Raw genomic sequence first — 13,452 nt, forward strand, 5'->3', positions numbered from 1 at the left:
ATATTTGGTTTATCCTGTGATAGCTATCATGGGTTCAATGCTAAAGATGTAAAAAGAAGAATTTCGACCTCCTAAATAGCGCTGTACATTTAGGGATGAGGTGATTGTACGTAGAAGAGAAACAAGAAAACTAGTTAAGAGAAACAGAGGTAGAAATGAGAACACGAAGAAAATACAGAATTTTTGTCAGGTCAAAAGTTTAAATATTCATGAAGCTCTTTTAGGGCTATAATGACATTGAACTATAACATGCCAAAAAGGGACTGATTGGTGGCCCTATAATTCTGCTTAGTTAAAAAGCATTTATTAAGCTAGGGATAGTGGTATACTCCTGTAATTCCAGCACTCAAGCAACTGTGCCAGGAGTATTGATAGTTCCAAGTCAAGCTGGGCTAATAGTGACACCTTGTCTCAAAAAAATAAAGTAAAAACAAAAAAGTATGTAGTCTCCATAAATAACTGCAAAACTTTATACTATCATGCCAGTAGGAAAATAAAATTTAAGTAGAATTAATTTACAATGAATTAGATAGGGATAGAAGAGGAGAGAGAGAGAGAGAGAGCACTCAAAAAATATTTTTTTTTTTTCCTGGTGGGACTGGAATTTTTGCACTCAGGGCTTCCCACTTGCAAAGCAGGTGCTCTACCACTTGAGCCACATCTCCAGTCCATTTTGCTCTGGTTATTTACGAGATGAGCGTTTCACAAACTATTTGCCTGGACTGGCCTAGAACCACGATCCTCCCAATTTTGAAGCCTCCTAAGTGAGCCACTAGCACCTAGCTATATCAGTAAAATTTTTTAAAATGTATCTTAAACTTTTATGACTTTTGATATAAGAGCTTCTTTCCATTACATTTATTTAGGTTATTATTTAATTTGTATTGGAGTCATTAATTATAGACACAAACAGGAAGGATGAAATGAATAAAATCTAAGGTAAAAATAGTAACTGTCATGGGAAATACACAGAAAAGTGAACAGAAAGTTTCACTTTAAATAAAACACATGACAACAATTAAATGCTAAATATTACGTCTTGGTAAAAAGTAAAAGTTTGTCAAAAATTAATGGGCCAAGAATACTCACCACTCCATCAGCAGTTTTCTGGGCTCCGTGAACTTCGTATAGTTGTAACTGCTTTTCAAACAGTTGGGCGATAGCTCTATGAACAAGCTCATATTGCTCCTATTAGGGAGGTAAATCATAAACAAGGGAAAACACACTTTAAAAACACAAGAAAACATTTATAAAACTATAGTTCATAAAATGAAACAAACAACTATACCTTTGTTTGTACTGCAGAATGCCTTTGTGTTCTCATTTCTTGTATTAAGTTAAATACATTAAATTCCTCTGGTATTTTCTAAAACAAAGAATTTAATATTGTAATATATTATGTATATTACATATATGTAAACGTTGGACAACTCACAGTACAACTACTCCTTAATTTTTCCCATATAGACCTTAAATAGATATTGGGTAACTGCAAGCATTTCCTAAGCACTACCTAACACCTATCAGACACTGTGCATGGCATTGTGGATACAAAGCTAATCCTGATCTTCATAGTCAAGCTGCAGACCCAGATGTGTGAACAAACAAATACTTGGTCAAAGCATGTTACAGTGTAACGGGAATAAAGAGATTGTGACAAATTCTGGTGGGTGGAGTTGACCATTAAATTGGATATTATAAGAAGGTTAATCCATAAAAAGTGATGGAAATACATACAGGCATAGAGAATGAATGTATAGTTTATTTGGATAACAGAGCTAACGTGGACAAGCCTAAAACTAAAAGGAGAAAAGTTTTCAAAGAAGAGAAGAGTTTGAAGAGTTTGAACTTACTCTACAGGTTAGGGTCTCCTAGACAGCTAAAAGAGCTAGGGAATAATATTGATCCTGCAGGCTCAATTCCCAAGGTTTATAGCTTCAGAGTCTTTAGAAAACATAATTTCTATACCAAGTCATATCCAAGGCCAAAGATGATATTTATGTTAGGTCAAATTCAATCAAATGGGGACTATGATCACAATATTCAACTTTTGAAATGTTTCAAGCATTTGAATCTTCTGAAGAAACTTGAAATTTTGTTTCCTGGCAATCACTTAAATGCTTCTTTCCATTCCAGTTTTAATTTTTGATTTTTATGTTAAAACGATAGAAATTTAAGTTAAATTTTTTACTTATAGGAAATGATTATAGTTTTTGAGAACTAAAAATTTAAAAATGGTAAGATGGCACAGAAAAAAATTCAGAGGGAGGAAAAAAGGAACTAAACACGGTATTTACTTTATTGTATTTAAGACACAGATTGACATTCAAACAAACTACAATGGTATGAAAGATTAAAAACTTGTCCCTACTGCATAGAAAATGAGCACATTATGAATGCACCAAAAGAACACAGAAACAAGAAACTTATCTTTTCAAATCTACAATACAATAAGGACTATATCTTATCCTTATATCCTCCATAGTATCAAACACAGTTTACTGGAAATGGTAGTGGTAGAAACAATAACAACAACAGTAATAAAAATTAATAATGAACTGAGATCATAGAGCTAGTAAGGAATTTTAATCTGAACAGTTTTTAGCCAGTCAGCATTCATAACTATTACAGGTATAAATATTTACTAAATATAATACACTTACACGAAGAATATAAAAGGCAATGAAGATTCTCTGTCAGGCAAAGTAAAATGTACAGTTTACATCCCTAATGCAGGCATTCATTCACCCAGAACAATACTCATCCTATTGTCTACCACATAATCTGAAGACAATACGCAATTAATACCTTTTCACTACCTTTATATCTTACATTGTAAAACTACTCTGAAAAATATGTATAATAAAACATATTCTATAATTTACTGCAATTAATATTAAATTTGAAAATCACAATAAATAAACTGGATATAATACTACATAAAAATTATTCTTACCCCAGCTTTTAGTAAATTCCACGTATAATCTATGGCACAAATGGCACCTGTTCTTCCACAGCCTGCACTAAGGATATAAAGTTTGAGAAAGACAATTTGATTTTTGTGATTAAACAACTATAAAATAAGTATGGATGGACATATTAGCATTCAGAAGCAAAAAAAAAATCATTTACGAAATGTGACAAAATTCTACTTATTTAGTAAACAAAATGTAACTTAAAAGTGTGTCCATGGCATCATCTTCAATGTTAGTATTTTTATCTTTAAAATTTAAGGAATTTTCAAGAGTAAATGATGCAGAATACCTGTCAGCCTTTACTTGGAAGTCTAATAATTCTACCTCAGAAAACCCTATCTAGGCCAGGCATGGTGACTCATAACTACAGTCCCAACTACTCAAAAGGGGGAGATTAGAAAGCCTGTGATTTCAGGCCAATCTGAACAAAAAGTTTATGAGATCCCATCTCATCCAATAAAAGCCAAAAGTGATGGCATATGCTTGTCATCCCAGCTACACAGAAAGCATTCCAGGTCAGCCCATCCCTAAATGTAAGACCCTATTCAAAAAATAACTAAAGAAAAAAGGGTGAGGGCATGGCTAAAGTATTAGAGTACCTGCCTAGTAAATTCAAGGCCCTAAGTTCAAACATATCAAATTAACAATATCCTTTAGAGACAGAATTACTCTATGTTCAAGAAGGCTCTTGTGTTTCAGGGTAGAGGAAGAAACAGTAAATCATTTTAACCTGTAGTAAGTATAGGAAAGATAGAGAGTGCTCTCAAGCCATAGGAACTTATTTAAGCACCAGCAGTGATTTCACCAAAAGAACAAAGACAACGAATGTGCTCTTAGCCTCTAAACTAATGGGGCCTGGACAATGTTTAAAAACAAAGAAAAAAAGTATATTATATTAAATGGGGGAAATATTTTTTTCAAAAATACTACATACACACTAGTTTTAACAATGGTTATCACTAGTGGACCTACTGAATGGAAAAAAGATTTTTTTCCTTTTGTGGATATGTTTTCTAAGTCATTACAATTAATGTATTATTTTGACTATTTAAAAAAACATTCTATTGAAAATGGCCTTATTAATTATACTCACTGATTAGACAACTAACAGAACAGGAAATAATTTCAAATAATTGGTGAAACAGGTCAAGTCAAGGCAATTTCTTTATCTTTTAATTTAACAGTTTTCCTTTTAAACCAGTCAACTAACCACTGAATTAAAATTATTGAAAAAATTTTATTCTAATTGATCAAGTTGTTTGCTGATTCCTGTATCTTCACCAGCAAGTCACTTTCCTAGACCATAAATAAAAAGCAGCCCTTTTACTTTACTAATTACAGGCACTGCAACCAGACCAACCAAATAAGAAAACTGTATTCAGGCTAGGCATGGTATGGTGGTACATGCTTTTAATTCTGGTACTTGGTAGGCAGAGGCAGAAGGATCATGAGTTGAGGTCAGTCTTTGCTGTGTAGAGTTCCAAGATAGCAAGACCCTGCTTAAAAAAAACAAAAACAAAAACAAAGAGTTGTGGTGGTGGGGAAGATGTTTGTGGAAAACGCCTATGTTTGATTTTCCATCTCCACTAAAAGAAATAAGGAAATCTTTTTAACCTTCTAAGTAATCGACCAGTAAACCATTAAGCCTGGGGAAAAAACCAAAACTTTTTCTGAGATAAGGTCACTATGTAGCTCAGACTGGCCCAGAACTCAGTGGCCTCCTACCTCAGTTTCTCAAGCACTGGGATTACAGGCTTGTGCTTCCTTCATTTAGTTTTGATGATAAATGTGACTGCAGATACAAATAACTTAGAGGGATGAACTGACAGCAATTTTGTGAAATCAGCACTAAGACTGTAAGGCCTTTTGAATTACTTAACATAAATTCTGAGCAGAAAAGCTGCCTCAGTATTCAGGTAGCTTTTACTATTTGGAAACCTACACACTGACTTAGGTGATAAAATTCCAAGATTAGGTTTCAAAATAGCCTGTATTGCCTACATTATAATGATACCTATATTCCAAAGTTACTGCAAATGCTTAGTATTATTTTAATCATCAATTTAATTTTGTGCTTTCCTTTTAAAAGGGTGTTCTCCATAACATTCCTATAGCCACTACATGTTTAGCTTAAAGACAGTGAAGCTAAGGTGGCTCTTACATTTTTTCTGTTTAGTATACTGTTTAGTATCTTTCCTTAACTATATTTCCTTACTGAGTTCTTGAGTACTACTACTACTACTACTACTACTACTACTACTACTACTACTACTAACAAAAAAAAGTCCTCCAAAAGGAGCCATATACTACTTTGTTAAAGCTTTCTGAAAGGACAGCAACAGTGAGCTCTATGAGGTTGTCATCTGGAAGCCCAGTGCAGTAGAGGTTGTAAGATAGGATAGGGAAGAAAGGATTGGCAATATTTAAAGATCCAAGAATACAGGTGTTTATGATCTATGGGCCATGCATTCTTAACTTCCCTGAGAGGATTTCTTCCTTCCAATTGGAAAGCTTCCTTGTTCTTCGTTTTAAGCAGATCAAGTAGCATGTGAGTGGGGAAAAAAGAACTGGATAATAAAAAGAGCCCAGGTGTATATGGTGCCTCAAACCTGTAATCACAGCTCCTTGGGAAGCAGAGATTGGGAGAATGGAAGTTCGAGGCCAGCCCAAACAAAAATAACTTCAAAAACACACTTTTAAACTATATTGCACCATCTCAGTGGCTTTTTACAAATGACCTTTAACCCTTATCATTGCAGTGATTTCCCATTTTAGTGCATATAAAATAGTGATATACCTTTTTTTGGTGGTGAGTTTTGAACTTAGGGCCTCATGCTTGCTAGGCAGCTCTACAATTTGAACCAGTGATGTGTCTTGAAGCCAATGGTAATTTAGATCAGTAAGAATTTATCTATGCATATCTATATGCATTTAAAACAATCTCATGCCAGTGATTATCAGTCATGAAAATTCCTTCATTATTACATAATGAAGGGAAACTGATCTGGAAAAATCCATAATTTTATTGTTTAAAATAAGCTTTAATTTCCTTAGGAAAAAAGAGTAATCTGTTCATAAAATAATATTTGGTTCTTAAGATCTTTATCCACATAAGTCTCCTACTTGTAATTTTTTTGTTTTTAATTAATATAAAGAGAATATTGCTATACTGAATTCAAACTCCAGCTTGAATTGTGCTAGGCAGGCACTCTACCACCTGAGCTAAGCCACTCTGCCAGCACTATTTTGTGTTGGATATTTTCGAGGGTCTTGAGAATTGTTTGCCCCCACTGGCTTCAAACTGCGACACTCCTGATCTCTGCCTCCTGAATAGCTAGGATTATAAGTATTAGCCACCAGCACCTGGCTTGTTCTACTGATTTTTAAAGACAGTATGATGGTCATCTATGAGACTATACAATTAAAGTATACCTTTTTATCAAGTGAATAGCATTTTCAAACAGATGATCCTATGTTTTAATGTAACATTTAACCCGATTAAATTGCATCGATTTATAAAGCTCCAGTCTCAAGTGTACTATAACAAGGCTAGGAGACGTTTAGGATTATCATCGTATTGATGGAGAAATAAAAAATTTAATATCAAATTTAAATAAAAGTCCCATATCTATACTTTTGGAAAATTCTTTTGTACCTGCAATGAATACAAATAGGCACATCTTCATGTTCTTGGTATTTCCTCATTAAGCTTATCATGTCCAGAATAGAATCGAATGAAGAAGGAACATCATGATCTGGCCAGTTCACGTAATGAAACTGATAGAGCCTACGAGATTCCTTCATGAAAACCAGAAAATCAATAATTGTGAAAATACATTTGCAAAATTTAAAGCTGTACATTTCATTTAGTTATTATTTCTAAGCTACTACCTTAAAAAATCAAGTAAATAGCCTGCACTTATTGACTATTTACTATAGGCCCAGTAGTAATGCTAATGGTTCCATTATGTAATAATTTCTTTAATCACCACAAGGCAGGTAATGTTGATACCATCTTCATTTTACATGTAAGGAAACTGAAACAGAAAGATAATAACTTTTTTTTTTTTTGGCAATACTGGGCCTCTTGCTTGCTAGACAAGCACTTTACCACTTGAGCCATGACCTTGACACCTAATGTTTTACAAGAAGTAACAAATCCAGGACCTAATCCAAGTAGTATTAACCTCCAGAATGTGCACTTTAACTATTACACTCCATACACTGTTTAATCCACACACCATATCATAAGCATGGTGTTAGAATTCATTATAATTAGAAGACCAATAGAATAAATATTAAAAATATGAAAAAGAACTTAGAAACAAACATACCTACTCATCTCATTACATACATCAGTGTATCATCTGGGTACCTCTTTACCTTCTGAGTTTTAAAGTATTTTTAGAATAATAATATTAAGATGTTATTTGCATTTTCCTTTAACAACTAATGGAATATATAATATATAAATGTGTATTAATGTCTTTAAAAAATTCTCTGCTCTAATTTTAATACAGTAAATATGAAAAGGTATAATCCACGTACATAAAAATGCTCTGGGAGCCTCAGTAACTTTTAGGAATGTAAAGGAATCCTGACACTTCAAAATAATCTGAGAATGTTTATTCTAGGTGTTAACAGAAAGAGGAATCCAGGCAAAACAACAAATTCTACTTCTGTCATTTACTGAGTAGGTAAGCTATCTAACTTTTTTTTTTTTGGTGGCTCTGGGGTTTGAACTCGGCTTCATGCTTGCTAGGCAGGCACTCTTACCACTTGAACCATTCCGCCAGTGCTATTTAACTTCTTAAAGCCCTGTATCTTCATCTGTATGTCTGATAACAATTTAGTAAGGTCCTTCTTCTTATAGATGAACAAGTAGCAAGCAAAGTGTAATAAATGACTTTACTAAATCAGGAGGGAGTAAGAGTACTGGAACTATGTCTGCTTATAAAAAGTAAGGTCAGTATATTTAAAAATTTCTTGGAAAGAATGATGTACCTTATGACCAAGCTGAATTATTTGTAATTGTTTAAATAATATGAGGAAGATGCTGACATTTCTATAATGTCCATCCAGCTTTTTTGATTCCTTCCTAGAAAAATTATCATTTTATATGGCTCTAAAACACTGAAGTAAACAGCCTGAAGTAAAAATAATACATATCTAAATGAACACTTGTTTTTATTTCTTGCAGTGCTGGGGAATGCAGTCTACCACTGAGCTACAACCCAGTCCCTAAATGAAGATTTAGCTTTGAGGATGACATGTCTTTCTTAAAAACTGTAAACTAGTAAAAGTGGAAATAGCTGTAAATAATACTATAATCTGCTCACTGCAATAGAAGAAAAATATTTGCAGCAAAGAAAACATAATTATTCCATACATAGTAAGTTAAATTTTGGGAAAGTTGTTCTAGGTAAGTTAAAATTTATATTACATTTTATTATGCAACTTGATCAGCATAAGGCTCAAGATATTAAAATAACATATACACTTGGAATTTCATTTTATGCAAGTAAAAATATTAATTTCTTCATGTGAGATGGCATATTACTTATATATCTACCTTTTGAAAACTGCCAGGTACAGTGGCTTACATTCAGAGCACTTGGGAGACTGAGACAGAAGAATCTCAAGCTCAAGGCCAGCCTGAGCTTCACAGCAAGATCCTGTCTCAAAGAAAGAAAAAAAAGGTCTAGGGCTGTTGGAACAGCAGAAATGTAGTGTGCCTGCTACAATGGAAAAAAAATCAAATTGATGCTTGGCACCCATGGTCTCACAGCTGTAATCCTAGCTTTGTGGTTCGAAGCCAGCCTGGGCAAACAGTGCATAAGACCCATTCTCAAAAAAAAAAAAAACACCTCATAACTAAAAAGGGATGGTGGAGTGGCTCAAGGTATCCTGAGTTTAAACCCCAGTACGGGGGGGAAAAAAAGTCAACTTCAAACTATTCTCAGACATTGTCTAGAATGGAAAGTACTTACATTTTGAAATTCAAGTAAGAGTGTCCTAATGAAGTAGTCTGTTCTTGCTTGTTCATCTTCCTAAGGACAGAGAAACACTTTTGAATCAATGAAAACATTAAAACATACACACAACAACAAACAAAATACTTAAAGTCCATAATTTAAAATTCACTCTTAAAATTCTGGATGTACTTGACTATTATAAAAACAACCATTCTAAAAGTCATTAATTTGTTTATCTACTTTTATTTATAGTCTTTTGACAGAAGTCCATGATGGTTTATGATAACATACCCACTTTAAAAGTCACTTACTGTTGTTTAGCCAAAATACTAACTAGAGAGGACCCTCTATATCACTTTGTCTTTAAGAAATTATTGGTTTGGCCTTGTTAGTTATAACCACAGATAGTTTAGAACAACGATTGTCAAGAACAGTGTATGCTATTTTATTAACAAAATTGATATTTACTATTGTCCTGCTTTAATTTTTTTAAAATTATGGTAATTTACTTTGTGCATTTCAAATGTTAAAAGTGTTAAGTTTTTACTTTTATCAAAAAGGAGTATAGAGCCAGATATGGTGCCACATGCCTATAATCCTAGCACTTGAGAGGCTTAGGTAAGAAGATACCAAGTAAGGCCAGACTAGGCTACACAGTGAGACCCTGTCTCAAAAACAAACAAATATGTAAGTAAATGTACTAATTATAAAATAAACAACAAACAAACAGACCAAAAAAGAGGTCTAACATCTAATCAAAGTGGTTAGTTATAGTAACACAGGATTGAGCTTCTGCTAGCCAGGCCTCCCCTTTCCATCACCATTTTATCCTTTTCCTCATCCTTATACCAAGAAAGAGCCACAAAGGACTGGGATTTCTCAGTCTCAAACATTAACTGCCAAGTCACTCACTATGACTATTTTCACTAATGTGCTTTCTGTTTATAAATCTGGTTTCTATTTGCAGTGAGATCAGCAATAATAAATCCTGAGTTGTATGAAACAACAAGACATACAAGTTACTTTTCATTTTGAAACCTTCATAGAAAAACTTTACTTCTACAACAAGGATCAATCCTGAAATTAACAAATCAAATCAGGTGTTACTAAGCTGCTTTGCTATTCAATGTTGAGCACCGTGATCACTGCAACCAAACTGCACAGAACTAGGTTCCCTGGACTTTCTCAGGACCTAAGACTGTGGAATAATTTCTGTATTGGATAAAGGGATATTTTTTTCATTGAAGTAGACGATGTGATGCGTATTGGTTATTATTCATCTCAAATAACATGACATGCAGTAGGATTTTTAAAAAATTTACACTTAACCCACAAATGATTAATTCTGTCCACAAGTTTAGACTATTTCCTGCACATTAAATCTGAGTTCTACTGTAAATTACGGCTAACATTACAAAAATCACATTGTATTTATAAAGTAGACAGCCTAATATAGCCTGAGTCGTTTTCTATTTCAATCTAGGAAGCACTAGACTTCAGAAATGTATCAGAAGAATTCTGAAGTACAAAGCACAAATACATCATGAAATTATGGAGTTTTTTTCTCCCCAGTGCTGGGAATTAAACCCAGAACCTTGCATATGATAGGCAAGCACTCTACCACCGAGTTACATCTCCAGCCTGAACGTTATGGAGTTCTTAAATACACCAATGGCAAGTTAAAAAAACTGTAAAAATTATACTTCACTTAACCATAGAACACAAAGTCAAAAACAATTCTGTGATGGGGAGTGTAATAGTTAATTTTATATGTCAACTTGGCTAGGCCAACTTATTTGGTTAAACATTATTCGGACTATTTCTGTGAGGGTGGTTTTGGATGACACGAACATTTAAATTGGTGACTTTGAGTAGACTATCCTCTATAATGGCCACATCCAATCAATTAAAGGTCTAAATAGACAAAAGTACCAGTTTCCCCTAAGCAAGAGAATTTTCATATAGACGCCCTCTATTTGCAACATCAGCTCTTCCTGGTTCTACGATTGACTGTTTTCAGACTAGAAGTGAACATGAGCTCTCCTGAGTCTCTAAGCTGCTGGCCATTAGACCATAACTGCAAAACTGCCTTTCTTTTTTAAAGTATCTTTAATATCTTTCCTTTTTTCTTTTTAGGCTGCACTGGGGTTTGAGCTCAGGGCTTCACAATTGCTAGGCAGGAACTCTTACTGCTTAAGCCACTTCACCAGCTAGCACTGACATTTGTGGGTCCCCCCACCCTACAGATTTTGGACTTGCCAACCTCCATAATTTCATGAGCCAATTTCTTATAAGACAGCTTTACACACAAACAATCCCTATTGGTTCTTTTTAATCTAAGCATCTTAACTAAACAGGGAAATTATTTAATTTTCATACCTTCTAAGTTTAGCTAATAAAACATTTCTTTTAGGTGATTAAGAAACATAATATCATGTGGCACCTAAAGAAAAATGTTCTTAAGCTAACCTACATTTTACTTCTTTCTTTACTACCTGAGCCACTTTGCCAGATCTCCATTTACTCTCTCTCTCTCTCTCTCTCTTTTTTTGTGGGACTGGGGTTTGAAATGTGGGCTTCACACTTATAAAGCAGGCACTCTATTGCTTGAGCCATACCTCTAGCCCATTTTGTTCTGGTTATTTTGGAGATGTAGTCTCAGGAACTATTTGCTCAGGCTGGCCTCACACTGGACCCTCCAAGTAGTTAGAGCCACAGGTGCCTGGTCATTTACTCATTTACATAAATAACTATTGTCAACAGACATACAAAGGCTAACACAGAACCAACACAAGCTACAAGGAAATTATACATTTATAAAAAATCATTTCCAAAGCTTCTAAATATAAAAACAAACATTGTTAATAGTGGTTTATTGTTAAGTGCAGTTTTACATGGAATTGAATGTATGGCTTGTATCAACTCAGGTGCATATCACAATGGTTTAACGGTTTATCAATCTAGCATACCATTTTTCTGAATAAATAATAAATATAAAAATAGGTACTTACACAAGAAATTTTAAATGGTGCAAATATTATAGGGTCTTCTCCGTACAAAGGCCAATAGCGCTCACATTTTTTCTGTTATCCAAAAAAAGTTGGTAAGTAATCTACTTGATAGTTTTTCTTCAAATTTTACAGATATTTTGTGTTCCAGGGTTTAGCTTGTTAATTCTTCCCCCAACAGAAAAACTGACATCTGTAGGCAAGAAACTCAGACAGCTAAGATTTAACCCAACTTTTGTTAAAACTAAGATACTGTGTGCTGTCCAAGTTTCATCGTAAGAACCTTTTTAACATAAGTGTATAAACTGTTTACTGCCATCTGCTTAGTCTACAGAACAAACCAAAGATCCTTCTTCAGAAAAGAAAAACTGATTTAACAAAACACAGGGCACAAGGAGGCCCATTCAGTATAAAGGGGTCTCAGGCAAGTTTTAATATAACACGAAGATCTCTATGTTACCTGGTTAATTTTTATTAAGTGTAATATCTATGACATAGTGGAAAGAGCATTCTACTTGGTTTACTTGGTATTAGAATTTTGCAAGAGTTAATTTTACTGACCTGTAGTTTCTTTATTTATAAAAAGTCCTATCTTAGAGTTATTGCATGTACTAATTAAGAGCATTTCAAAATGTTCTAGTGATATAAAAAAACCACATACAAGTAATAATTTGTTCTGTTTTGGTGGTACTGGAGTTTGAACTCTGGATCTTGCATTCTTGAGCCATGCCTCAAACCCAGCATTCTTTTAACTATCTAATTTTATTTCATACTATAAAGTGTAATCAGTCTCCCCTTTTACCTTCTAATTTTAAACTGCTTTCATTGACTTCTAATAATTAAGCTTTGCCATTTCAGAAAACTATGTAAGTTAATGAAAAGCCTATCATAATAGAAGATACAAGTAATTCAGATGCTAGGAAATATGTAATTTTTGTCAAGACCCAATATAATGAAAGCCTATAACTGACCAACTAGCTTAAAATAAAGACTTTTGGCAATGAAAATTTCTTTATTCTCTTAATTTTTAACTGACACATAAAATATAAAAATTATACACATTAATAGTGTATTATTATATCTCAACACATGTATACGTTGTAAAATGTTTCAATCAGGCTAAACATCAGTCTCCTCAAATATTTATCAGTTCTTCATAATAAAAATTTTCAAAATTCTTTCTTCAAGCTTTTTGAAATATATGGTACATTATTTAGTCATCCGAATGTACGACACACCAGAACTTCTTGTTCCTATGTAACTGTACTTCATGAGTTTCTGATTAAATTCTCCTAGTTCCAAAGAACAGTAAATGATATTATTTCTTAAATGCTGAGATGAGCCATAAACTGACAAGAATGCTCACACAGCATAAGAAGTAGAACTGTCTGGTGTGTCAGTTTAGAGTAAATACTAATATTTAGGCTTAAAACCACAGATAATCTGCAAACCTGATAGAAATTTTGAGGGCTTTGTTTTTGCTTTTGATATTTT

General features: G+C 33.6%; 1 protein-coding gene across 4 annotated transcripts in view; it reads right to left on the reverse strand.

Annotated features, from left to right (window-relative positions):
- The window catches only part of Ptpn12 (protein tyrosine phosphatase non-receptor type 12), a 79,972-nt gene that overhangs the window by 23,796 nt on the left and 42,724 nt on the right, over positions 1-13,452 (reverse strand). For all 4 annotated transcript variants that reach the window (XM_074064900.1, XM_074064901.1, XM_074064899.1 and 1 more), the window contains 6 exons: positions 11,962-12,033; positions 8,966-9,025; positions 6,631-6,773; positions 2,957-3,023; positions 1,289-1,366; positions 1,090-1,188 (listed from right to left, as the gene is read on the reverse strand). In XM_074064900.1, the coding sequence (XP_073921001.1) occupies positions 1,090-1,188; positions 1,289-1,366; positions 2,957-3,023; positions 6,631-6,773; positions 8,966-9,025; positions 11,962-12,033 (519 nt within the window). The remainder of the gene's footprint in view (positions 1-1,089; positions 1,189-1,288; positions 1,367-2,956; positions 3,024-6,630; positions 6,774-8,965; positions 9,026-11,961; positions 12,034-13,452) is intronic.

This window comes from Castor canadensis, chromosome 2 (genome assembly GCF_047511655.1).
Source record: "Castor canadensis chromosome 2, mCasCan1.hap1v2, whole genome shotgun sequence".
Lineage (NCBI taxonomy): Eukaryota > Metazoa > Chordata > Mammalia > Rodentia > Castoridae > Castor > Castor canadensis.